This window comes from Pituophis catenifer, unplaced genomic scaffold, assembly GCF_029215685.1.
Source record: "Pituophis catenifer annectens isolate HBS135680 unplaced genomic scaffold, rPitCat1.0.hap2 SCAF_2, whole genome shotgun sequence".
NCBI lineage: Eukaryota > Metazoa > Chordata > Lepidosauria > Squamata > Colubridae > Pituophis > Pituophis catenifer.
Window position 1 is genome coordinate 171,436,792 of NW_027256882.1, and position 23,658 is coordinate 171,460,449.

At 42.2% G+C, this 23,658-nt stretch overlaps 1 protein-coding gene across 1 annotated transcript; it reads left to right on the top strand.

The window, feature by feature from the left end:
- Positions 1 to 1,729: 1,729 nt before the first annotated feature.
- On the top strand, positions 1,730 to 23,278 carry COLGALT1 (collagen beta(1-O)galactosyltransferase 1). The gene is made up of 12 exons (XM_070935040.1): positions 1,730 to 1,950; positions 3,826 to 3,936; positions 4,643 to 4,760; positions 7,141 to 7,275; positions 8,368 to 8,572; positions 9,761 to 9,880; positions 12,855 to 12,931; positions 13,852 to 13,958; positions 15,477 to 15,609; positions 17,284 to 17,411; positions 18,462 to 18,668; positions 20,865 to 23,278. The coding sequence occupies exons 1-12, from the start codon at positions 1,730 to 1,732 to the stop codon at positions 21,130 to 21,132; spliced, it is 1,830 nt and encodes a 609-aa protein (XP_070791141.1). The 3' UTR covers positions 21,133 to 23,278.
- The last annotated feature ends 380 nt before the right edge of the window (positions 23,279 to 23,658 follow it).

The following is a 23,658-nucleotide window of genomic DNA, read 5'->3' on the forward strand; positions in this document are numbered from 1 at the left end:
GTCAGTTTCAAATCCTGTATTTTTTTCAGTTAGTTTTTTACAAGACTATTGGCATCAAAATTTTAGAGCAATGGAATATTTCTCCAGATTCTGGACTTGGATGCAAAATCCATTAGCATGTTTGCAGAATTCAAACAATTCTTGGAGTTGGGGATCATCTGTTGTTAAATATTTTATATTAACCGGTCCAATATGTACAAAAATATATTAATTGTGAATTAATGCCTCATCACAGTGATGGAGCCTATCTTTATATACACTGGATCCCAGATTTATTTTTGGCAATTCCAGAGTCAATTGAATTGAGATGGGTGGCTACAGAAATTGGATAAATAAATACATTTCCAGCCAAAGGGATGAGGATGAAAAAGACAATTTGCTTCCTGAAATGCGGACAGCTTTCACCAATCAGAAAAAAAATAGTATTGAACCTGATGCTGAATCAAATCAGGCTGATTCAAAGAGATATTCAGATTGAAGCAGCACTCCTCTGAAACAGACCAACTTTCAATCTGAATTCTTCTGAAGCTCGTTCAATGTCTTGATTTGAGAAGGAGTTAGAAACAGGCTTCACAAGATGTTTTAAGACATTCTTTATTTCAGTAATGGCTTGTAGCACCTCTAGAGACCTGTTTTGAACACAATGTCAGGATTCATCATGGAGGCTAAATCACGGGCTGGAGAACTTTCTTTATGAGAAGAAGTTTGAAGATTTGGAACACTCATGCTTAGAAAACAAGTGACTGTGGGGAAAACATTACCAAGTGTGCAAAACCTTGTACGGCGTGGAGAAAATGAACAGGGAGGGAGAAAAAAAAATGTGGACAGTAAGAAAATAGAAGTTTCTCTCCATCTTTCGCCTGGTGGCACAGTGGACTAAGTGCTGTTAAAGTAGCACTTAGTTGCCAGCTGCCTGCAATTACTGCAAGTTCAAATCTCACCAGGCTCAAGGTTGACTCAGCCTTCCATCCTTTCGAGGTAGGTAAAATGAGGACCCGGATTGTAGGGGCAATGAGCTGACTTTGTATAAAAAAGAACACCGCTTAGGGGGCCCCGAAAGCCCTACTAAGCAGGTATATACAAAAGTATGAAGTCTATTGCTTAATGCATTGTAAGCCGCCCTGAGTCTCCAGAGAAGGGTGGCATATAAATCGAACTAATAAATAAATAAATAAATAAATAAATAAATAAATAAATAAATAAATAAATAAATAAATAAATAAATAAATAAATCTTTCAAAACACTACCATCCAGTAGAAGCTGACTGAAAGGAGATTTTGAACTGAAAAGAACTCCACATAACACGTGACTAAAAAAATAGAAATTCACAAGACCAAGACATGCTGAAAGCCACTAACTTGAGTGGTTTTAAAGGCGACCTCTTTTAAAACTCATTAAAGACAGGGCAATTACTCGAGACTTCCTTCCTTCCTTCCTTCCTTCCCTTCCTGCCAGCGTGGCTTTTGCAGCCAAAAAAAGCCTCAAAACAAAAAGTCTGCACGGTTGACTTTGAGGAAAGAAGCCAACAAGGAGAGACGAGAAAGCTGGAAGAACCGCTTCGGGGCGAACAAAACTCCTCCTCAGAGGATCTGCCCACCGCCCTCGGCAAAGCCTTTCCTTCCACGTTTCTGTCGGAGGGCAGGATTGGGAGGAGTTTCTCCTCTGCCCCTTTAAGGCCGTATTTCCTGTCGGAGGGCAGGCGAGGGAGCGGCGGCGGCGGCGGCGGCAATGAAGCCCCGGTGGCTCTGCTTCTGTCTCCTGGCGCTGGCGACATGGAGCGCCCGCCGGTCGGGCGCTTACTTCCCAGAAGAGCGCTGGGTGCCCGAATCCCCGATGCGGCCTCCGCGCGTCCTCCTGGCCCTGCTCGCTCGCAACGCGGCTCACTCGCTGCCGGCGACGCTGGGCTGCCTGGAGAGGCTCCGCTATCCCAAGGACCGCATCGCGCTCTGGTGAGTGAGCGAGTGAGTGAGTGGCTGGCTGGCTGGCGGGCGGACGCTGAGCTCGCTGCTCGCCCAATGCCTCGGCGCCAGAAGGCTGCGCTTTGGTGGGGGAAGGAGGGTGAGAGTTGGGGGGTGGGGTGGCGGCTTCCACCCGAGCCTGGAATTCTCCCAGAGGTTGCAGATGACGTTACCTTCCACGTGTAGCCTTTCCAGCTCTCTCTTCCCTTGGATCGCGGCGATCCACTTGGGGCCAGAAAGATTTGCTCGCTGGCGAGACCCTAGAGCACTAGTTTAACATCAGTAGATCCTCTAGACTTGCCTCTCTGAAGCTGGCCTCCCTCAGGAATGCGCGTCCAAGGTATAACAGAGTTGGAAGGGACCTTGTAGGACCTACAATGCAGGTCATCTAGTCCAACCCCTTTCCCCACCCAAGCAGGAGACCCTACATCATTTCAGACCCATGGCAGTCCAGTCTCTTCTTGAAAGCTTCCAGTGATGAAGCTCCCACAACCTCTGAAGGCAACTTCTGTTCCATTGGTTGATTGTTCTCGCTGTCAGAAAATTCCTCCTTATTTCTAGGTTGAATCTCTCCTTGATCACTTTCAGTTCATTATTCCTTGTCTGGTACTAATAAAAATTGGTAGCTCAGGGTTGATGAGCTAATAGTGATGATGTTGCTTAGTTTGGGTGATGAAAAGTCTGCCAGAAAAACAAGCAAGCTCAGAGAACAATAAGGACCCCCACGTGTCTAAGGTGTGTCAGTAAAGACAGGTAGAAATGCATTTTCTTCAGAGTTTGTTGAGCGGTGAGACGGCTGATTTGAAAGGCTTAAAAATAAGCCTGCAAAACAGCAGTTCCCCTAGAGCAGGGGTGTCAAACCCAAGGTGCGGGGTTCAGATCAGGCCCGTGGGGTGCTTAGATCTGGCCTGCGGGGCTGCCCTGGAAACAGTGAAGGACACAACCCTGATGTGGCCCTCAATGAAATAGCGTTTGACACCCTTGCCCTAGAGAGACACATCTAGTCTCCAGGAATGGCTTTAAAGAGTAGCATGAATCTCATTCCTTCCCTTATTGTATCTCCTGTCTTTCTACCCTGTTTCCCCCAAAATAAGACATTTCCTGATAATAAGCCCAATCGGGCTTGTGAGCACACAGCAATAAGGCCAAGTGCTTATTTCAGGGTTCAAAAAAATGTAAGACAGGGTCTTATTTTCGGGGAAATACGGTAGTCAGACAATGTCTGTCTGTTTTTCCTGTACAGGTAGTACAGGGCTTACAACAGTTCATTTAGTGACCATTCAAAGTTAACATCATCACTGAAAAAAGTGACTTATGACCATTTTTCAGACTTACGACCGTTGCAGCATCCCTTTGGTCATGTGATCAAAATTGGGATGCCTTGTTCATATTTATGACGGTTGCAGTGTCCAGCGGTGATCCCCTTTTGCAACCTTCTGAAAAGCAAATTCAATGGGAAAGGCAGATTTACTTAACAACTGTTTTGCTAATTTAATTGCGGTAATTCACAACTCTAGCAAGAAAAGTCATAAAACTCACTTAGCATCAAGGGCTTATTTGTGGTCATAAGTCGAGGACTATCTGTACATCTTTTCCTGGGACTGTATGGCTGACCTTTGCAGATGCTACATGATCTCAGAGAAGTGTTGCCAACGGATGCTACATGCCTGACTGTGTTCAAAGCGAAGTTAGGCATGCCCTCCAAACTACATCCGATGCTCAGAATCGCATAAAGCAAATCGGATATTAAATCTGACCCTCATGGAGATCGGAGGGGGAAAAAAAGCTTCTCCTTGGCAGTTGATGTAAGTTGCAAAACTGCTCAGTGCAGGATGGTATCTCATCTTTCAAAACCTCTTTCCTTAGGGTGGCAACGGATCACAATGTGGATAACACAACCGCAGTGCTTCGGGAATGGCTCATGAACGTTCAGAGCATGTATCACTCAGTGGAGTGGCGGCCGATGGATCATCCCAGGTGAGCTTGGGGGTGGATGGCACAGGAATTGGCCTCTTAGCATGCAGGGAAGGCAAAAAGAAAATGGAGGGTGGATTTCAAAATGGAACTATGGTAGTTCTGAAGGAGAAACGGAAATAACTGCAAATGTGTTAGAGTTTCAATAGCCTTGTTGGAATGGATAACCTGCAAAAAGAGAAATGGCAACATTGCGTACATACAGATTGGGATTAGCACCTTTTTACACTGAGGGACCTGTGGACAAGGAATACAAGATTTTAAACCAGAGATTACCAGTAGCCCATCCCATCCAAAAACTATTCGGTGTATAGCAGTGAGTGAATTGAAGAGAGTGGCCAAGTTCCATGGGATTATTTGGGAAAGGCTCCTTGCACTGAAGCACATCTGAATGCCAAGTAATTGCATTTTCACCACAAAAACTCATTGTAGAAATACATTAAGTGATTTAGTATGTATCTTGGTCATTTTATTTTGCACATATACCTATAATTTGTGTTCTCTTGCTTAATGTATTTTAACTGTCAAATTTGCTATTGCCAATTGTCCTAAACTATTCTTTTCATTTCTCAGATTTCAGCAGGTGTTCTTACTAGTTTTTTTAAGTGAATATGTGGCCATGAGAGCTAAAAGCATAACTTTAAAAAGTACACATAAATGTACATCTTCCGTATGCATCCAAAGCCTCAAACTTCATTGTTCCTTGCAGGTTCTACCCAGATGAGGAAGGTCCCAAGGACTGGTCCAATTCACGCTATGACTATGTCATGAAGCTCCGACAAGCAGCTTTGCAGTCTGCCCGAGACATTTGGGCTGACTACATCCTGGTAAGGAAAGTTCAGAAAGGAAGCTTAGTGGCAGGACTGAGTGCATTGATCGGTTTGGATTATTGTCTTTCTGGGATCATTAGCACAGGTTGTGTTGTAGGCCTGGGGTTTGTATAATCCTGTATTTGATCCTCTGCTCAGCTAGGTGATTGCTGAGAGGCTCAGAGATTCCAGACTGTCCCTATTTGGCACTGGGACCTGTCCACATTTAAAATAATGTGTAAATTTTTATAGTTCATTCCGTTACATTATCTGTTTAGATTCTGCCCACTGCTTGTCAGATATTAAGCTGTAAGTAAGTACTAGGGTCATTGCATCATGCCAATAAGGTTGGGCTTGCACAACTCACTGAGCCACAAAGAATCCTAATTTGGGCTCAGCGTGTAAACTCAGCCCTTGAGTCAGATGTATATGTGTGTGGAGTGGGGTGGGGTGTTGCGTAGCTGTTTCATTTTGTGTAAGGTCCAAAATAGTTTCTGGTGCCAGAGTGCGTTTTGTTGCTTTTTGCATGCGGGTTTTGTCAGAGGCAAAGGTTTTGTCAAGTCCTTCCTCCTGGGTCTGCTTCCCATGATGATGCTTGCCAATTTGCAGTTCTCAGTAATACGACTGTATGTGTTACACATATGCGTTCACACACTTCTTTGCTTCCACTTTAAATAGGAGCACCCTTTGATGTGACCCTAGTTAAAGAAGAGAAGACATGTCAACTGAGAAAGAGATTTGTTAGGAGCTGGGTACTCAGTCTGTTGCATCTTGAATTTCTGCTTAAGTTGGGAGAAGGAACTAGTAGCCTGCAGTTATTTTGGACTTAGCTCTTATTAGCTGCAAATACTATGGCCAGCAGTAAGGGACTATAAGAATTATTATCCAAAATAATTGAAGGACTCTAGTTTTCCTAACTAATTCGAGATCTTAGCTTTGGAATGGAATAAATATATTTGCTTGGAACAGAGTGGATATTTTTGAAATCCATCTTCTATTTTGTATTGTGTTTTACCTGTTTTCTTTAACTGGCCAGGAAGCCAAATTCATCCAGGTGTTTCTCAAGTATCACCAGGATGCTCATTTTTTTTTTTTTTTTGCCATGCAGAAAAAAAAAGAGAGTGAAGGAGATAGAAAATGCCTGAGGGTGGAAGATGGGAATAAAATTTAAAACCTCCTGTCGTCTCTTTTTAATGTTCGTTAGTCATCGTCCCTCTATGTTCATGGTGCTTTTTACAACTTCATTCCTTTTGCCCATTTGATGTTTTCTGAAATACCATCAAAATCATCCGAAAGAAAACTATCAGATGTAGAGTATGACAAGTGCATGTATTGGGCGGTATTAACTTTCACAATATACGGAATTTAATATCACTCAGGGCTGAAGGCTGAATGTTTTCCCTTTGGTTTGGATATTACCTTCTGAAACTGGCTGGGCCTGACACTTCATGGTCTGTGAATGCAGTTGAGGTTCCTTAGCCTGTCCATTGTGTGTTCTCCCTTCCCCTCCCCTCCCGCCTCCCATTCTTTTTCTGTGTTGTCTTTCCCAACAAGAGCAGCTGCCCTGAAATTTCAGAGTATAGGGGGAGCCAGTAGAACAGCTGGCCTTGATGGGGTCGGCTTCTTGGCTGGTCATGACTGATACTTCCGTTCTGGAATGAAGACTTGGTCTCCAGCCCAGAAATGTTGGCAGTGGATAACTTGCATAAATGGATCTTTCTCACTGAGGCTAAATACAGATTATGTTTTCTCTGCCAATGAGTGAAAAGCAGTAGTACCTACAGTAATTGTATCTGGATCTGCTGGCAGGTTTCTTTGAGGGTTTTTTTGTGTAGAACTCACACTGGCGGGTTTATTTTGATAGAACTCCCATTGTGCACATTGCGACTGAGCTTCTGGAAGCAGAACCAGGGCTCTGGTTACATTGCGTCATCCTTGAATGATTTTTCATTGTCTGAGATTTATGTACAGGCTGTGCAGGGTATCCCCTACAGCTGAACTGCAACATAATCATGTATTTCTGTTACTCCACATTTGAAGAGAGAGATCCTTCTGGGCATTTGTAACCCTTTGTTTCCATACTGCCTAATGAAAAGCTATGCATGAGGTAGCTTGGTCTGAGAAAAGTGACTGGTCCACAGGAATGTAATAGTAGTGGTAATAGCAGTAGTATCTTTATTATGGTTCAAGACCAGTTCGGTGTATTTTTAACACATGGTGACTAAGGATAGACTTCACCTGGCTCTCCCTGCTCTTAGCCCAATATCTTACTTACTTAATCTATACTTGATCAGTTAAGATTGCATCCTGATCAGTTATTACAGAAACTTGTAACTGTCAGTAGAAATCGCTGATGTCGAATTCACTTTGCTTTCTTTTTGTATGCTCCGATATGCAGTTTGTGGATGCAGACAATCTATTAACAAATCCCGACACCCTGGGCCTTTTGATAGCAGAGAACAAGACTATCGTGGCACCAATGCTGGACTCGCGAGCAGCCTATTCAAACTTCTGGTGCGGGATGACCTCACAGGTATGCAGATATAGAAGCTATGGCCGAATTCTAAGTCTTCTTTTTTTTTTTTTTTTTTGGCAGCTGAGGCCACAGCTAATGATGGCAATGTAGACCTAATCAGATTGTGTTCTCCTTTTCTCCAACAAAATACAAGGTCAAGCCAATGCTCACTGACTAGAGTTCCTTCAGTTACCTATTTGGACTCACCTGTGGCTTTCATGGCTACCAGGGATTCCTCAGGATGACCCTTGGATGGAAACACAAGAGCAGCTTTGCTGGGTCCTCTTAATCCAGTTTCTCCTAGTGGCTAGCCAAATACCTCTGAGCTATTTCAAGCCAGACCTGGAGTTGTAGCATTCTCTTGTTGTGATTCCCCCGCATATGGTGTATGAAGGCATGCTGTCTCCAGTCTGGAGATAACAATGAATTTTCAAAGATTAATTCTCCTTGATAGATCTGCCATCCATGAATGTCCAACTCCACCAGTTCCAGTAAGTCCTAAGGACTCCGTTGCTACTCAAGAGACTAACAGCTCATCTAATAGGGAAGCAGAATTGGCAAAAGGCCCTAACAGCCCTAATGTGTTCTGAATTCTCCATGTCAGCTACAAGCATGTAAAACACTAGACAAGGGTGTAATTTTCCATGCTAGGAGACCTTGCAGGATTGATTGTGCTGCCTCATTGCAAAGTAATTTGCGGACAATTGGTACCCGATAAACCCCACCATCCTTGCTCATATGGACCTCAGTGATGCCTCAAGGACAGTAAGCCACTCTAGAATGAAACCAGGAATCACAGCAGATTCTCCTTTTCCTGACATAGCCCTGGGTTGTGAGATGCTTAGAAATGATAGTTAACCAGATAGCTTTGGAACATTATCATCCCATAGCCTACCTTGGCCTGTGGATTCTTCCTATGCTGGCAGATGTCCTGAATTACGTATTCTTAAGATTATAGTGTTAAAATATTATTTATTTACATTTATGATGAGGCTTTGCATTTCTTTTCCAGTTGCTGCTGTTACAAGAGTTGTTAAGTTGTCCTAGGCTAGGGTCCCCATTTGTTTCTTTGCAGCAAAACTCACCTGGAATTTTTCCTTCTCCTCTTAGGGCTATTATAAGCGCACCCCTGCTTACATCCCCATCCGGAAGCGGGATCGTCGTGGTTGCTTTGCTGTACCCATGGTGCACTCTACCTTCCTCATCAACCTACAGAAAGAGGCCTCGCAAAACCTTGTTTTCTACCCTCCCCACCCAGATTACACCTGGGCTTTTGATGATATCATCGTCTTTGCCTTTGCCTGCAGACAGGCTGGTGAGCAAAATGCTGCCTTTCCTTGGTCAAGAGGACACCACCAACCCTGTTGGTCAATCTACTGAACAAGCATCTCCCCTTTTTCAGGAGCTAAGCCAGAGACATTGTTTGTTAGGACAAATCATCTCTTTGATTGGGAGGGCTGCCTTACAGAGCTTTTTGCGTATGAGTGTCATCCCAAGCTAAATTGGCTTCTCAGCCTCAATCTTGTCCATTTGCAACTGGTCAGTCTTCCCCAATTCTCTTGGGGTGTCTCACAACTCTCATCCTCCTTCAGCTTGTGGAAGGCTGTCATAGGAGAAATGGTTCAGCAGTTTGAGGCTATTCTCTCCCACTTGTAAACAGCAGGATTCTGGCAAGTGATGGCTTTAATTTGTCTTGCTTTGGGATCTAAAACCTTGCAGGTCTCCTTCTAAGAGAAAGAAACGCAGTTGCCAAAACATCTTTATGTTTTCCCAGTTACCTTTTGGCTTTAGCTGGATGAAGGTATGCATGTGAGAGAGAGAGCTGTAATAGTGTGAGACCTGAGTGGCAACAGCAAGGGCAAAGAATGGATAGTGAAGAGCAGCATGGATAAACTTAATCTGCTGCCTCACTCAATTCAGTTTAGGACAACCTCTAAAAAATATCTATCAATCCAAGCTGATTGGGAATCTGCAAATGCAATTTAAAAAAAATAAATCTTAAAGACTATAATCTTCACCTCGGTGTCAGTGGGGTTTTCTGTATGACATGCTAAAAGTCCCCAAACAAACAGATTTTCAAGCTGATTTTTCCCCCTCATGCACTTGCATGATGACCTCCTGCAGAATGGCATCTCATGTCCAGCCTTAACAGTTCTGGTTCTCTATTCAACTACCATATTTCCCTGAAAATAAGACCTAACCGGAAAATAAGACCTAATGCATTTTTTGGAGCAAAAAATAATATAAGACCTGGTCTTATTTTCGGGGAAATATGGTAGCTTCTGTATTTGGGTTTAATTGGCTACCCACTTAAATCCGAGTGAGGGTTGGTTTTTTTTTTATGTGTGGTGGGAATAACTTAAATCATTTGCCCGAGTTTATTAAATAGAGATGAAAGATGATGTTGATCAGTCCTGCCAAGGGAAAGAGCATTGGGATTTTGTATTGCCTCATGTCATCTGCTTTTGTGCATTCACTCTTCCACCCTTCCCAATTTGTTTAGAAGTTCAGATGTACGTGTGCAACAAAGAAGAATATGGCTTTCTCCCGGTGCCACTACGATCTCACGGCACCCTGCGTGATGAAATTGAGAGCTTCATGCATGTGCAGCTGGAGGTCATGGGTGAGTGTGCTGTAAAATAGTAGTTTACCTAAAGGGGGAAATTGCAGTTAAGGAAATCAGATCCTTTATGAAGCATCACCTTTCCACAACACAAAGGTAGTTATGAAGCTTCATCTAGAGAACAGCAAGATAGCTAGCCCTACTGTGATATCACCACTTGGTTCTTCTAGAACTAGGGGTAGGGAACAATGGCCCTTTTATGACCTGTGGACTTCAACTCCCAGAATTCTTGAGCCAGCATGGTCCACAAGTCATAAAGGGGCCATAGTTTCCCACTTCTGTTCTAGAAAATGCCACGTGACCACGGAGCAAAGATCAAGGAATAAGAATCTGGCATTGCTGCAGTTCAGGTTTGTTGTTATTAAAGCTGAGTTGTTTATTCATGCTTATATGACCGATAAGATTTCCATTTTTCCTGTTTTGTATAATTCGACTGCTTATCAGTGGAAGAATGCAATGGGTTAGATAAGGGCTTGGCAAGCTTTTTCTGTAAAGGGCCAATTCTGTCCCTCCTCCACCTCCAGTTGGCAGATCTACAGGCCAGAGAGCATGGCAGCCATTGGACAGTCTGGATCTATCCTAGGAATGTCCTCTGTTGCCAGGGAGGCCTCTGAGACAACCCACCATCTTGGCTGTCTGAAGGAGTTGGTTGAATTTTCCTTGTGGGGATGTCTCACAGTCATTCTTTGTATGTCCTTGGCTCCACAATGGTCCTTTTATAAAATTCAACTGCCTTTAAAGGGGAATTTGCCACCACTTGAGAAAATACAGTCAATGTGGAAGAGGACCTAGCTCAAAGGACAATCACCTTTCATTGAGAACTTGTTTGTTTTGTGAACTGAAAGGATGCTTCAGTATGCCAAATATTGCCCCCCCCCCGCCTTTGTCTGTTTATATTGAATTCACAAAGTCTAAACACAACAGGTCACCCTATTGAGTCACAGTAGATAGGGAGTCTATTCAAAGGATTTTTTTCTAAAACAGGGGTCTCCAATCTTGGCAACTTTACGACTTGTGGACTTCAACTCCCAGAATTCCTCAGCCAGCTTGGCTAGCTGAGGAATTCTGGGAGTTGATGTCCACAAGTCGTAAAGTTGCCAAGATTGGAGACCCCTGTTCTAAGATATATGTATTTAGTGAGGCTACACAGAAGCTTTCAGATGTCCAAGCCTTTCTGCATATGTAACCTGGGAGACCATCAGGGAGCAAAAAATTAAGCTCTGGGATGTTGGAATTTTTTTTTAAAGACTTGTTCCTTTTGGAAAACAAAACTAATGAAAGGACATTCCTCTATTTGTTTATTTCGAGCATTTCTGTAGCTTAATAGACTTCATTGTACAATCAGTGGAGGTTGCTTTTAATGTTCCATTGTCTCTGTATGTAACTATGTAGAGGCTTCTTTTATTATTGTGCTTATAAATAAACTGCAATATAGGTAGTTTCCAATTCACAACCATAATTGAATCCAAATTACAGAGGAAGTCATTCTAGTCATTAAATGGGCCACCATGTGACTGCACCAATTTTTGTGGCAGTCATGAAATGAATCTAATGGGTGTAAAGTGAATGCTGTGGTCGTTAAACAAATCCATTGTCCATAATAGGTGTCTCTGCCAGAAACCGGAAATAAATGCCAGTTTCTGGCCAAAACTGTGGTAAATACCAGTCATATGACTGCAGGACACGGCAAATGGCCATCAATGCAGGCCAGTTACCAGGTGTCCAAAATGTGATCATATGATCCCGGGAAGGGTGGCCATTGGAATTTTGAATTCAGGTCATAAATAATCTTGGGAAGATCTGTTGTAACTTCTAATGTTCACTAGGTGACCAGATGTAAGTGGGGGACTACCTGTATTAATTTTAGGTGAAAGAATTTAGCATGCAGTGAATGAATGGCATGTATTCAAACCCTTTTCTTTGAAAAGAATCAGTTTTTTTAATGCATCTAGATTGTTTTGTCCATACATCTCCACAAAGGGATGATGTTCAGTTTTATTATTGGATAGATTTTTATTCATGCAGGTTTGAATAAAACTATAACTTCACATGGTAGGAAGGCACTGAAGAGGGAGGTATGAGAAAAGCATAATGGGTGATAATAGTTTGACTCAAGGAAGAGAAGGAAGGGAAAATTGTGCGATCTACATTATGAAAGTCTGTGCTAAAGGAGCCTGTTTTGAAATGGGAGAACCTCCAGTCTGAGGAAAGTATTTTGTCACTTGGATAATGATCTTTAAGGACAAATTCTCCATCCAGTTTGAGGTTTCCCCCTTTATGGGAGGGCAGCCTTTTTTGGTAATGTATATCTTCAAATGAAAAAGTAAGCCTTGTCATAGTCCATCGAAGTTTCTAGTCCACATTAAAAGCCTGCCTAAATTGAAGAGGCCTACGTTCAAATTTCTACTCAGTTATGAATTACACTGGAAATTACAGCCACATTTTGAGAAATGTGGACAGAATGTGAGAGAAAATGAAATACTGACATAAGGTCGAGTTAAAATAGGAATACATTTGGTTTGAAACGCACTTGTACATACTTTTGTGTCATTTTGATTAGTCCTAATAAAAAATATTATCCAATTGCAGGATTTTTTTTAATGTATCAACATAATTTTATGTTACTTGTATTTTACATTCTGTAAAATTTCACTGCTTATTTGTACATAATTTAATTCATTGTAGGCATCTAAGTTCTGTTTACAGTCCTGGCGTAAACCTAACCCTGGTAGAGTCCCAAGCTTCAAGAAGTTAAAAATTCAATTTTCGAGTAGGAAATCCATTTTTTAAAATCTCATCTGAATTTGCCTCATGGGCTGTTTGGCTTCATCACTATTCATAGAGAAGGATTTAATTGGTCTACTTACTTTATGCCTAAAATTGGACCAAGAATCTGGGCGGAGCTGCTTCTCCTTAAAAACAAATGTCTCCTTGGAAGAGACTATGTATCTCACTGTATTGACTTTCTCTACAGTTAAGAATCCTCCCGTGGAACTTTCTCGGTATTTGTCTCTGCTTCCCAAAATCCCAGATAAGATGGGATTTGATGAGGTAAGAAATACAGAATTCTGATACGATTTATAGAAATTATAAATAAATAATTAGGACAGACAAATCAGTAGAACTTAATTTGCTTAACCTAGCTCTCTGAACCATGATATATTAAAATTATATCTGTGCATTATATTATGTTTTTGAGCTGTGTTGCCAGATCCGAATAGGGATTTGATTCATATCTCTGTGATAGAATTGGCCAAGGATCAGGGGTCTCCAACTTTGACAACTTTAAGACTTGTGGCATTCAACTCCCAGAATTCCTCAGCCAGCAAAACTGGCTGAGAAATTCTGGGAGTTGAAGTCCACAAGTCTTAAAGTCACTAAGGTTGAAGACCCCTGCTTTAGATATTTTGGAGTTTATATAATTAGATCTCAGGTTGGGGAATATTTGTGTAAAATGCCTCTAATATAGGTCTGTCATCCTTAGGATGCAGTATGGTTAGCCTTGTTTAGTGATTGCCTTGTTTAGTGACCACTCACAGTTAAGATGAAAAATATGATCTATCTTTGTCCTTACAACCAAGATCTCTAAACAAAGAAAAGCTGAAGTAAGATCATAAGCACTGCTATGATTTCACTCAGTGACTGCTTCATTCTAATTGTGGCTGCTAGACTTGGGCAACTTGTACTAAACACATAATAATAATAATCATTGAACTAAAATGGGGAGGATCTCTGCATAAAAGCGACACCTGCAAATAAATTGCTACATTGGGAAGGTTTCTGGATTGGGAAGGAGAAAGCTGTGACTTTCATAGCATCCCTTACCAGTGCCAGCCAGAGCTGTTGAAAGTTGTAGGAAGCCTATTCCTGTGGAATTCCTCTACCTAATTATTACTGAATTGTTAGTTTTGCCTGGGGTGTCTTTTGCTCTGTAGTTCTCTTTACCATGTTGTCATTTTTCTTTTCCTCAGGTCTTCATGATTAACCTCAAACGTCGGACAGATCGACGGGAACGGATGTTGAAAGCCCTCTACGAGCAGGAGATTGACTGCAAGATTGTTGAAGCCGTGGATGGGAAGTGAGTGCCGTCACATGAAGCCTTGCTGGAGAACACAAAGCTGCTTTAGCCAACTTTGTCCCCAGAATAGAATAGGGAGCCAAAGTTCAATCACACAGTGATTGAAGCTTCTTAGATCATTCAATGGGAGTAGGCAACCTTTAAGCAATTAGAACAAGAACTGTACTTTTCAAAGAATAAGACACACTTTTTCCCCGCTAAAAGAGGGTGGAAATGTTGGTGCATCTTATACACCGAATACAGCCATTTTTGGCCTCCCGAAACCCGCTCCGCGTGTCCCGTTTTCACCAAAACCAGGCCTGTTTTTTTGCAAAAATGGGGCCTGCAGAGGGTTTGAGAGGCCTGCAGAGTGCTCCTGGGGGCTGGGTAGGGCAAAAACGTGATGCATGGGGGGTTTGGGAGGCCAAAAACGGGCCCATTTTTCACAAAAACGGGCCTGTTTTTCACAAAAACGGGGGTGTTTTTGCCCTCCCCAGCCCCCAGGAGCACTTTGCAGGCCTCCCAAACCCTCTGTGCATCCTGTTTTTGCGAAAAATGGGTCCGTTTTTGGCTTCCCAAGCCCCCTATGCATTGCGTTTTTGCCCTACCCAGTCCCCAGGAGCACTCTGCAGGCCTCCGAAACCCTCTGCAGGCCCCTTTTCATAAAAAACTGGCCTGTTTTTGGCCTCCCAAACCCCCCACACGTTACGGTTTTGCCTTCCCTGGCCCCCAGGAGCACTCTTCAGGCCTCCCAAACCCTCTGGATGCACAGAGAGTTTGGGAGGCCTGCAGAGTGTTCCTGGGGCTCAGGAAGGGCAAAAACTTTTTTTTTCTTGTTTACCTCTTCTAAATCTTGGTGCGTCTTATACTCCGGTACAGTAGCTCAAATCTAGGGGAAAGATTCCCAGCTTGCTTATATTGAAAACCCTATGCTGATTCCCTCACTTTTATCTCAATCAGCAGATAGGAAGACCATCCCTTTCCTTTTTGTGGTGTAGGTGAGCCCTGTAGAAGTTTTCACCATGGAAGATGCTTTTCTGGGGTTGCTAGAAGCACTAAGTCAGTGTTGGCTTCTGAGCCACAGTTCATAAAGAGCAAAACGTTTGGGGCACATCTAACTTGATGAACATCAACGTCTTCTCTTTGTCTGAATTGAGAGAATCAAAAGCTTGTTGCTCCAACCCATGAGCAGATGGTGGTTGGCAAATGATCTTCAGGTGGTTAATAGCACACACGTTTTTGTGTTATCCTGAATTTTGCACTGATATTCAGCTACTTCGGTGAAGAATTCTATACTGATGGGAAGCTTCTGCTCCATCTGAAGTTGAGATATGTGGACTTCTCCAACTTGACACCTTCCAAAATTCCCAGGCTGATCTAGATAAAATTGCTTTCCTGTAAATCATTACTTCTGTTTCGCCAGCAGGTGTCTGCGCCAGAGGTAGAAATTTAAACTATGCTGAGTTTGCATCCAGTTCTCAGGTAGTGCCTCTCCTCACAATTACGCCTTTTCTCTTTTTTTTATTCTCTTTGATTCAGGGCAATGAATAACAGCCAAGTGAATGCCATGGGCATCAAGATGTTGCCGGGTTATAAGGACCCATACCATGGACGTCCACTCACAAAGGGAGAATTGGGTTGCTTCCTCAGCCACTATAAAATTTGGAAAGAGGTAACCAGTGTTTATGTTGCAAAGTAAAAGCCAGAAACCATTATCTTTTTTTTTTTTAAAGATGGATTTTGTATGTTGTGCATCTCCAAACAGACACATAGGTATGCAGTGAGAACTATGGGGCCTTGGGATAGCTGTATATCCAATTCCCCCCAAATCTCCATTGTTCATTTAAAAAACTGTCTGTGACTTGATGATTCAGTCACTGCCACTATGTAGCAATGCTTGCTGAGTACTTAAAAAGAAACCTTAGAATAAGAGTCTTGTGTAGGATTCCACCAGAGTTTGGGGAATCGGAGCCAGGCATCGTTCCATTGCCTAGCAAAGCAAAAGAAATTATACAGAATAAATGATGCAAAAACAATTTGCAGAATTCCACCCTTTGCATTGTGGAGTGAGGATCAGGATTTCAATGAATGGGTTTAATCAGATGAAATATTTGTTACAGTCATAGACCAGCCTAAAAGGGGATGAATTTAATTTGAGCTATTGAATATCTTTGATCTAGGATGTTCTGGTTGTCTTCTACATAAATTGTGTCAACTATTTCAGTGAGCAGAGAGGCAGGGAAGCTAACAGAAGAAGAAGAAGCTGTTTCAGGCTCAGGCTTGTAAGCACTGAAAAGAACCTTTGCAGATGGTGTTCTCTCACTGCTGGGGTGTTGGCTCTTTTTGGCAGAAAAGCCAAACTGTGGTTGGGATTTCTCACTGTCTGCCAAAATAGCAAGAAGAATACATGAAGACTCAGGAACTAATTCACTGGATCTGAATCTTATTGCTTCTCTTGGTTTGGGCTGCCATCTATTGGCCAGCTCAAGTTATTCCATCAGTGACAAATAGAAGTCCCCATGTTTTTAACTGCAAGATGCATGAATGTAGTGAGCAAGGGTACCCTAATCTTCCCTATTCTGAATGTCCCTCAATTTTCATTGTATCCAAATTCCAGTGTATGAATTTTCAACTTATCCATTTATAAATAAATAAGCTACCTAGGAGTCCCTTGTAGGGGATATGGGCGGCATAAAAATTTAATGAATAAATAAAATAAAATAAATTGGTATGCTGCTTTGTAACTTTAGGTAGTAGCTCTAGGGATTAAGAGAAATGTAATTTTGCCTACGTGGAAGATACTTGATTACGGACACCTGATTTATTTATTTATGTATTTATTAAATTTGTATGCTGCCCTCTTCACTTTTCAAACTGGGCAGCTTACAATACGATAAAAACATAAATATAAAAAAGAATTACAATTACTTTTATTGGTTAAATAAATATTTAAAACTAAGGGCACAGATAGTGCGAAGGTGGCATTTTCTCTGTTACTGCACCACACCAATAACTTTCAGCATTGAGTGCCCTCATCAGGGCCCCAAGCTAATGGCAGAGTCTAGTTTTAAGACCCTTTCAGAAGGTCAAATGGGTGGGAGAGGATCGTGATAGAAAAAGCTTTTCTGAACCGAAATTTCTTGACAGACAGGGTCTGCAGAAGACCTTTGGTGTCAGAACGAGGTGAGACAAGCCCATTTATTGAACTGAATTGGGAAATAAAGGGAGAGGGAGGAGAAGCAGCTGAATGGTTTAAACCTGCTGAGAAAGCCAAGATAAGAATGTTTCTGTTATGTACATTGAATCCTCAGAAAAGGAGCTAAGCATCATTCTGTTGCTTTGACAGGTTGTTGAGAGAGGCCTGGAGAAGTCTATGGTGTTTGAGGACGACCTACGCTTTGAGATCTTCTTCAAACGGCGCATGATGAACCTCATGTTTGACTTAGAGGAAGAGGGCCTGGACTGGGATTTAATGTGAGTGCAAAACATGCTGAGATTGCTGCTGGCTAGGAAATCTTGGCAGTAGGGCCCTTTGCCTCCTCGCAGAACATAATTTCTTTTTCTCCTTGCTTATGCAAATATACAACCTCATCTGTTATATCATTGGGGGAGGGGGGGATGAATGAGTGAACTGGTGACCTTATGGATGCAGGTGGCTGAACTTGAGTATGATTAAAATAGGCACCTTAAATGTTAAAATCAACCATAGTGGGGACAAAGCAATGCACTTTTTCTAAGAAGGTTCCAGCTGAAATTTGGAATTAAAGCCTAAACTCATTGAGGGCAGTTTCAGTCACACATGGGAACAGCAAGAATCCTAATATGGGGTTGTACAAGTTGAATTTCAGAGCCCCTTTGTAGACTGCAGCCCAAAACACATGAATTGGAATTGTACCAAAATAAGGTTGTTGACAACCAGTTTTCTGACATTTTGCTTACAGAGTAGCACCATACATGATGATTACATTGTCATTACAACAGTCAAATAGCAATAAAAACTAGAAACAATTTTATTGTGAAAAATTAACAGAATAATGCAATGATATTAATGAAAATTTGAATGAAACCGTATTAATTTCAAACCTAATAATTACCTTAAGGGAAAGGAGAGTCTGGCAGTTAAGTTCTAAACAGACTAAACGTCTATGGAGATTCTCAGTCATCCAGATCATGATTGAAAAAGATGCTTTTTCAAGAGGCAGCTGGACTTTCTGGTAGACAGTCCAGTTGCCTTTTGAAAAAGCACCTTTGGTTCTAAACAGACTGCTCCTTTTTCCTGATGCGTTATCAGGAAATCCTAAATCCACTGTTGTATTTATCAACAATCAAGACAATGTCCAAAAGGAACTTTTCAGTCGCTGGCGACATCTACTTATCCTTTTAAAGCCAACAACTTCATATTGCTGAGCACATTGTAAGCCGCCCTGAGTCTTCGGAGAAGGGCGGCATATAAATCAAATAATAATAAAAAAAATGTACGGTATGCCTACGCTTCTTGAGTTTTTGCTCTCTATCCCCCTCTAGCTACATTGGTCGGAAGCGCATGCAGGTAGAGCATCCAGAGAAAGCTGTGCCCCACATCCGCAATCTGGTGGAAGCTGACTACTCCTACTGGACCCTGGGCTATGTCATCTCCCTCCAAGGGGCCAAGAAACTGCTGGATGCTGAGCCCCTCTCCAAAATGTTACCAGTGGATGAGTTTCTTCCAGTCATGTTTAACAAACACCCTGTGTAAGACTTGCCTTTTTGTCAAAAAACAAAACAGGGACTTTATGGAAGTTTGCATAAGTTTTGTATTTCTTACAATGGAACTAGAAGATATCTTCCTATGACTTCCATCTGGTAGGACAGGATGGGCAGTGCAATCAGCATTCCTTGCCCTATTTGTGCAGCCCCCAGAATCTCCTAGATTTGGCAGCATAAAAGCCATTGTCAATAGCAGTTTTGGCTCTTTAGAAACAGACCGGATGATTTGATTCGGTCCCTATCACTGCTTGCTCTGCCTGCTTTAGGAGAGGAAGCTCCTAAATACAGTAGTGGCCAAAATTGTGGAAACCTTTTGGGAAAAGTGTATTTTCTAAAACTAGCTAATAATACCACCATAGTACTATAAAATTATATATCAATGGACAGATAATTTAATGAAGAATGTAATGCAATAACTTTTATGAAGGATTTGCTATTAGAATAGCAGTTACAGTATAAAGAAGAAAAGTGAAACATGTAGAAAAAATGAGATATATAAAAATTATCACCATGTCAGTTAATACTTAGTTGGGTAACCTTTAGCATGAATTAAGGCCTTACAACATCTTCCCATGAAGTAAACCAAGTCTTTTAGTTCTGCAGCTGTTATAATGTGAAACCAAGATTGAATGATTGCTTCTATTAACTGGGTTTTATTGCTGGGTTGCTTCTGGCTAACAAGTTTCTTCAGTTGGCTCCATAGATTTTCAATTGGATTAAGGTCTGGGCTATTCCCAGGCCATTCCAGCAGTGGAATATGATTATTTTGAAAGTCAAAAAAAGTGGTGTTATTAGCCATCAAACCTCAAAAATACACTTTTCCCAAAAGGTTTCCACAATTTTGGCCGATGCTGTAGATATGGCTGTCCATTCCAGTTAGAAAATGCAGATTCTCCTCATTATTGTAAGGAATTTATAGCCCGAAAAGTTGAATTGGTTATATGGTGTGTGTGTGTGTGTGTGTGTGTGTGTGTTTGTGGTAGATTACTGTGTTGTTGAGAATGGACACGTAGAATATCATATATATTGATTCATTTTTTTTCTGTCCTGACTCCTGGTGACTGCCTGACCAAATCCCTGCGGGGGTTTTGGCAAGATTTCAGAAGTGGTTCGCTATAGCCTCCTTCCCAGGGCTGAGACAAAGTGACTAGCCCAAGATTACCCAGCTGACTTTGGGTCTAAGATAGGACTACAATTCATATTCTTCTACCCTGGTACCTTAAATAGTGCACCATACTGGCTCTCAGGTTTTTATCGGATGGCTCTTTTTTTTTTTTTTAATTTGATTTATATGCCGCCCTTCTCCGGAGACTCAGGGCGGCTTACAGTGCGTTAAGCAATAACGCTCTTAAATATAAAGTTTTGCTCTCCCTCCTGACGTTTGTCTTTTGGAAAAATCCTGATTTTTCTAGAGCATAGGGTGTCCTAATTACTAAGTAATTTCAGAGCAAAGCTGAACCAAACTTTCCATGCACCAAGTAGAGTACTTTAAATGTTGGTGAGAAATTCCTAAAGGAGTAAACATTATCTCTCTGGATCTGTAGACCAGTACGATTCAATTTTTTTTACTACCGGTTCTGTGGCCGTGGCTTGGTGGGTGTGATGTGGCTTGGTGGGCATAGCAGGGGAAGGATACTTTAAAATCTCCATTCCCTCCCCACTGCAGGGGAAGGTTACTGCAAAGTCCCTATTTCCTCCCGATCAGCTGAAACCCGGGAGGCAGAGAATAGATGGGGGCGGGGCCAGTCAGAGGTGATATTTACCGGTTCTCTGAACTACTCAAAATTTCCGCTACCGGTTCTCCAGAACTGGTCAGAACCTGCTGAAACCCACCTCTGGGAGGGATGAATTGAATCTTCAAGGTATACATTGATATTCATCCCCTTCAGTTTATGAAATATCTTTCTGACTGATTTGACATATAAATTAGACAGAAAGGTGATTGATACGTGATAATTCTACACAAAAAGGAGAGTGGTAATACTGTCCTTGTAATTTGAAATGAATATGGGCTGTGACTCATGTCACAGCCACTTTGTCCCTCCAGCCAATCCCCACCCCCACCCCAAATACCTTGTTTATTTTGTAGTTTTCTACACTTGCTTCTTAACTCACTCTTGTAGCAATCCCAAATCCACGGAAAAGATTTTTCAGACCTGACTTTCATTTCCTATTCAATAGAACTGAATACATGGAACATTTTGACAACCGGAATTTGCTGGCCTTCTCCGTGGAGCCCCTGCTGGTTTATCCAACACACTATACAGGGGATGATGGCTACGTCAGCGACACAGAGACCTCCGTGGTGTGGAACAATGAGAATGTCAAAACAGACTGGGACCGGGCCAAGTCCCAGAAAATGAAGGAGCAGCAGGAGTTGAGGAATGAAGCCAGGAATTCAGACGTGCTCCAGTCCTCACTTGACAGGACAGCCCGGGATGAGCTATGACCTCGCGTGGATGCCTGAGGAAGGGGGACCGGGAGAGAGACAGCTCAAGGGGAAGCTTTTCTCTTCCTCTCAGGGTTGATGGGTTGATTCTCTCAGATGTCAACGATGGGGTGCATCATACCTCCTGGCAGTGCCTATGGAAAGCCTCAGTCCTTTACAACCTGAGGAACCCTATATGGAAATGGTGCCATCTTCTTAGTTCTACCATCTCCTGCTCTCCTGTTCTGTGTGCAAATGTGGGGCAGAGGCAGTCTGGCAATACTCATTTGAGAAGTTTTATTCTCTAAATAATAGGCCTTTTACCTGGATTTTCTATGTTGGGAGAGGGACATGTTGAACAGATGCAGCTCAGCTTAAGCAGGTTTCGATGCCATGATGCTCCATGTCAGGCAAAACCATTTCACTTGGTTTAAGGCAGTATAAATATTTCGGTTAATTTTATATAAACGTTCTTCCAAAGACAGTTTCATATCTCTTTCCGGAAGAATCTTGATTTTTTTTCCTCTCCTGGTTCCTTGGGTTGTGTTGAAGTCTCAAGTGTGGGCTACCAAAAGTCAGGCCTTATTAGTCAACCACAGTATGTTTTATTCAGTTTTTTTTCCTCGGAGAAAATGTTACTATACTTAGGAACATTCAAAGGTCATGAATCAAATATGTAAGTGTTTAGAAGAGAATGGTAACCAACTCAAATATTTAATATAATTTATGTTGTAAATTGTCTATGGGAGGGGTGTGAAACCCCTGGCCTGCGGGCCAGATGCGTCACATGCTGGCCACACACACACACCCAGTTTAGGGAAGGGGGGAAAGGTCATGATACATCATGTGACGCTGCCGTGACGACGTCAGTTTGATACCCCTGGTCTATGGGGTCTGACTTTTGGTACAGTTTATTAAAAATTCCCTTCTCAGCCCTATGGGTGGTACGTATCTTCCTCAATCCGGAGTCTTCTACCTGAGACCTGGGAGTTTGAGAGTTCTACGTAGTATCTTAGCTGTTCCTAGCACTGCACTCTTCTGGACAGAGAGATCTGATGTTGCTCTTGGGATTTGTTGGAGCCGCTCTCCAAGCTTAGGAGTCACAAATGTCTACCACTACTGGGACCACTTTGGTCTTACTTTCCATATCCTCTATAGTTCCTCCTTCAGGCCCTGGTACTTCTCCAGCTTCTCCTTCTTCCTGTTGCTGTCACTTGGCACTGCTGCATCTGTCACCACCGCTGCCTTCTGGCCCTTGTCTACTACCATGATGTCTGATTGATTGGCTAGTACCTGCCTGCCTGTCTGAACGTAGAAGTCCCACAGGATCCAGAATTGATGGAAAGCTGTCTCTCTCTCTATGGCAGTTTGGCTGTTCCTTTACCATGTGGGATAAAGCAAGGTACAATTTTGATGTTCCCACCATGGACTGAGCTTCTGGTGATGGTACAGATGCCCCAGCATGTGCAGGTGTGATTGCTTTATTTAGCAAGCCTCACCCAGGTTTTGGTGGTATGGGATGTGGCTCTTCCTATAACAATATTTTTGTCACAAGGTCGGTCAGTGTTGTGTGACGGACAGCCCACAATGCAGATGATATAGCTCAGAGGCCTCTGAGAGAAATCTCCTCAGACATGGCATTCACATGCAGGTGAGTGCTGCAGTTCACATAAAGCTTTTTCTTTCCAGTTTTTCTTGCCTCTGTATTCTGTACATGATATGTCAAGCCTCTGGCCCCAAATTTCTGAACATCCTACTTACTCATAAGATACGCATGCATGTACTTGCGCGCGTGCGCGTGCGCGCGCACACACACACACACACACACACACACACACACACACACACATTAAGTGCCTCATTGCTTCTTGCTATTTATGTCTGAGAGGAAATTCTCACTCAAACTTGTAGTCCTCTAGTTATGTCTCACTTGGTCCCCTTTGTGATATGAAGAATTTAATGACATACCCATCTTTTCCTGCCTCTGTTTTCTAAGCGAAGTATTCTTTAGCACATATGCTGGTACAGCAATGAATGATGCATGGGTCTAATATACATATTTGGAGTAGCCTTTGATTAATTTGTTTTGATACTTGTAGTTACATTAATAGAATTGGATGCCACAGAATTTATTAAAAAAAAAACAACTTACGAGTGATGGTAATAATTATAGTAAATTTTCAACAGTGCTTTGTAATGGGGAAGGGGGAAGCCTACATCATCAGCAGAAGTGGAGAATTATAATATGCAGAATCTTATTACAGCATAAGGACTGCTGGGGATTATGGTTCAATGACTGATGGAGGATCACAGCACCTGCCTGCCCTGTTTGGAAAAATATCAGAGAAGCTATTTAGGAGAAATGTAAGAGGGATGGAATACAAAAACATCTAATGTTGTATCATTCCTTGACTAATTTGGGATGGCGGTAATGTCTTTTGACCTCACATTTCTTTGTGCAGATAAAACAAAAGCTAGAACTAATCCAGAAATTTGGTATCTCTGAAGACTGGTATGAAGAACAAGCACCCAAGTGTTGTTTGATCT

Coding starts and splice junctions, on each gene's coding strand:
- COLGALT1 (XM_070935040.1), top strand. CDS start 1,730: ATGAAGCCCCGGTGGCTCTGCTTCTGTCTCCTGGCGCTGGCGACATGG. Junction 9,881..12,854: donor TGTGCAGCTGGAGGTCATGG/GTGAGTGTGCTG, acceptor CTTTCTCTACAG/TTAAGAATCCTCCCGTGGAA. Junction 13,959..15,476: donor GTTGAAGCCGTGGATGGGAA/GTGAGTGCCGTC, acceptor TCTTTGATTCAG/GGCAATGAATAACAGCCAAG.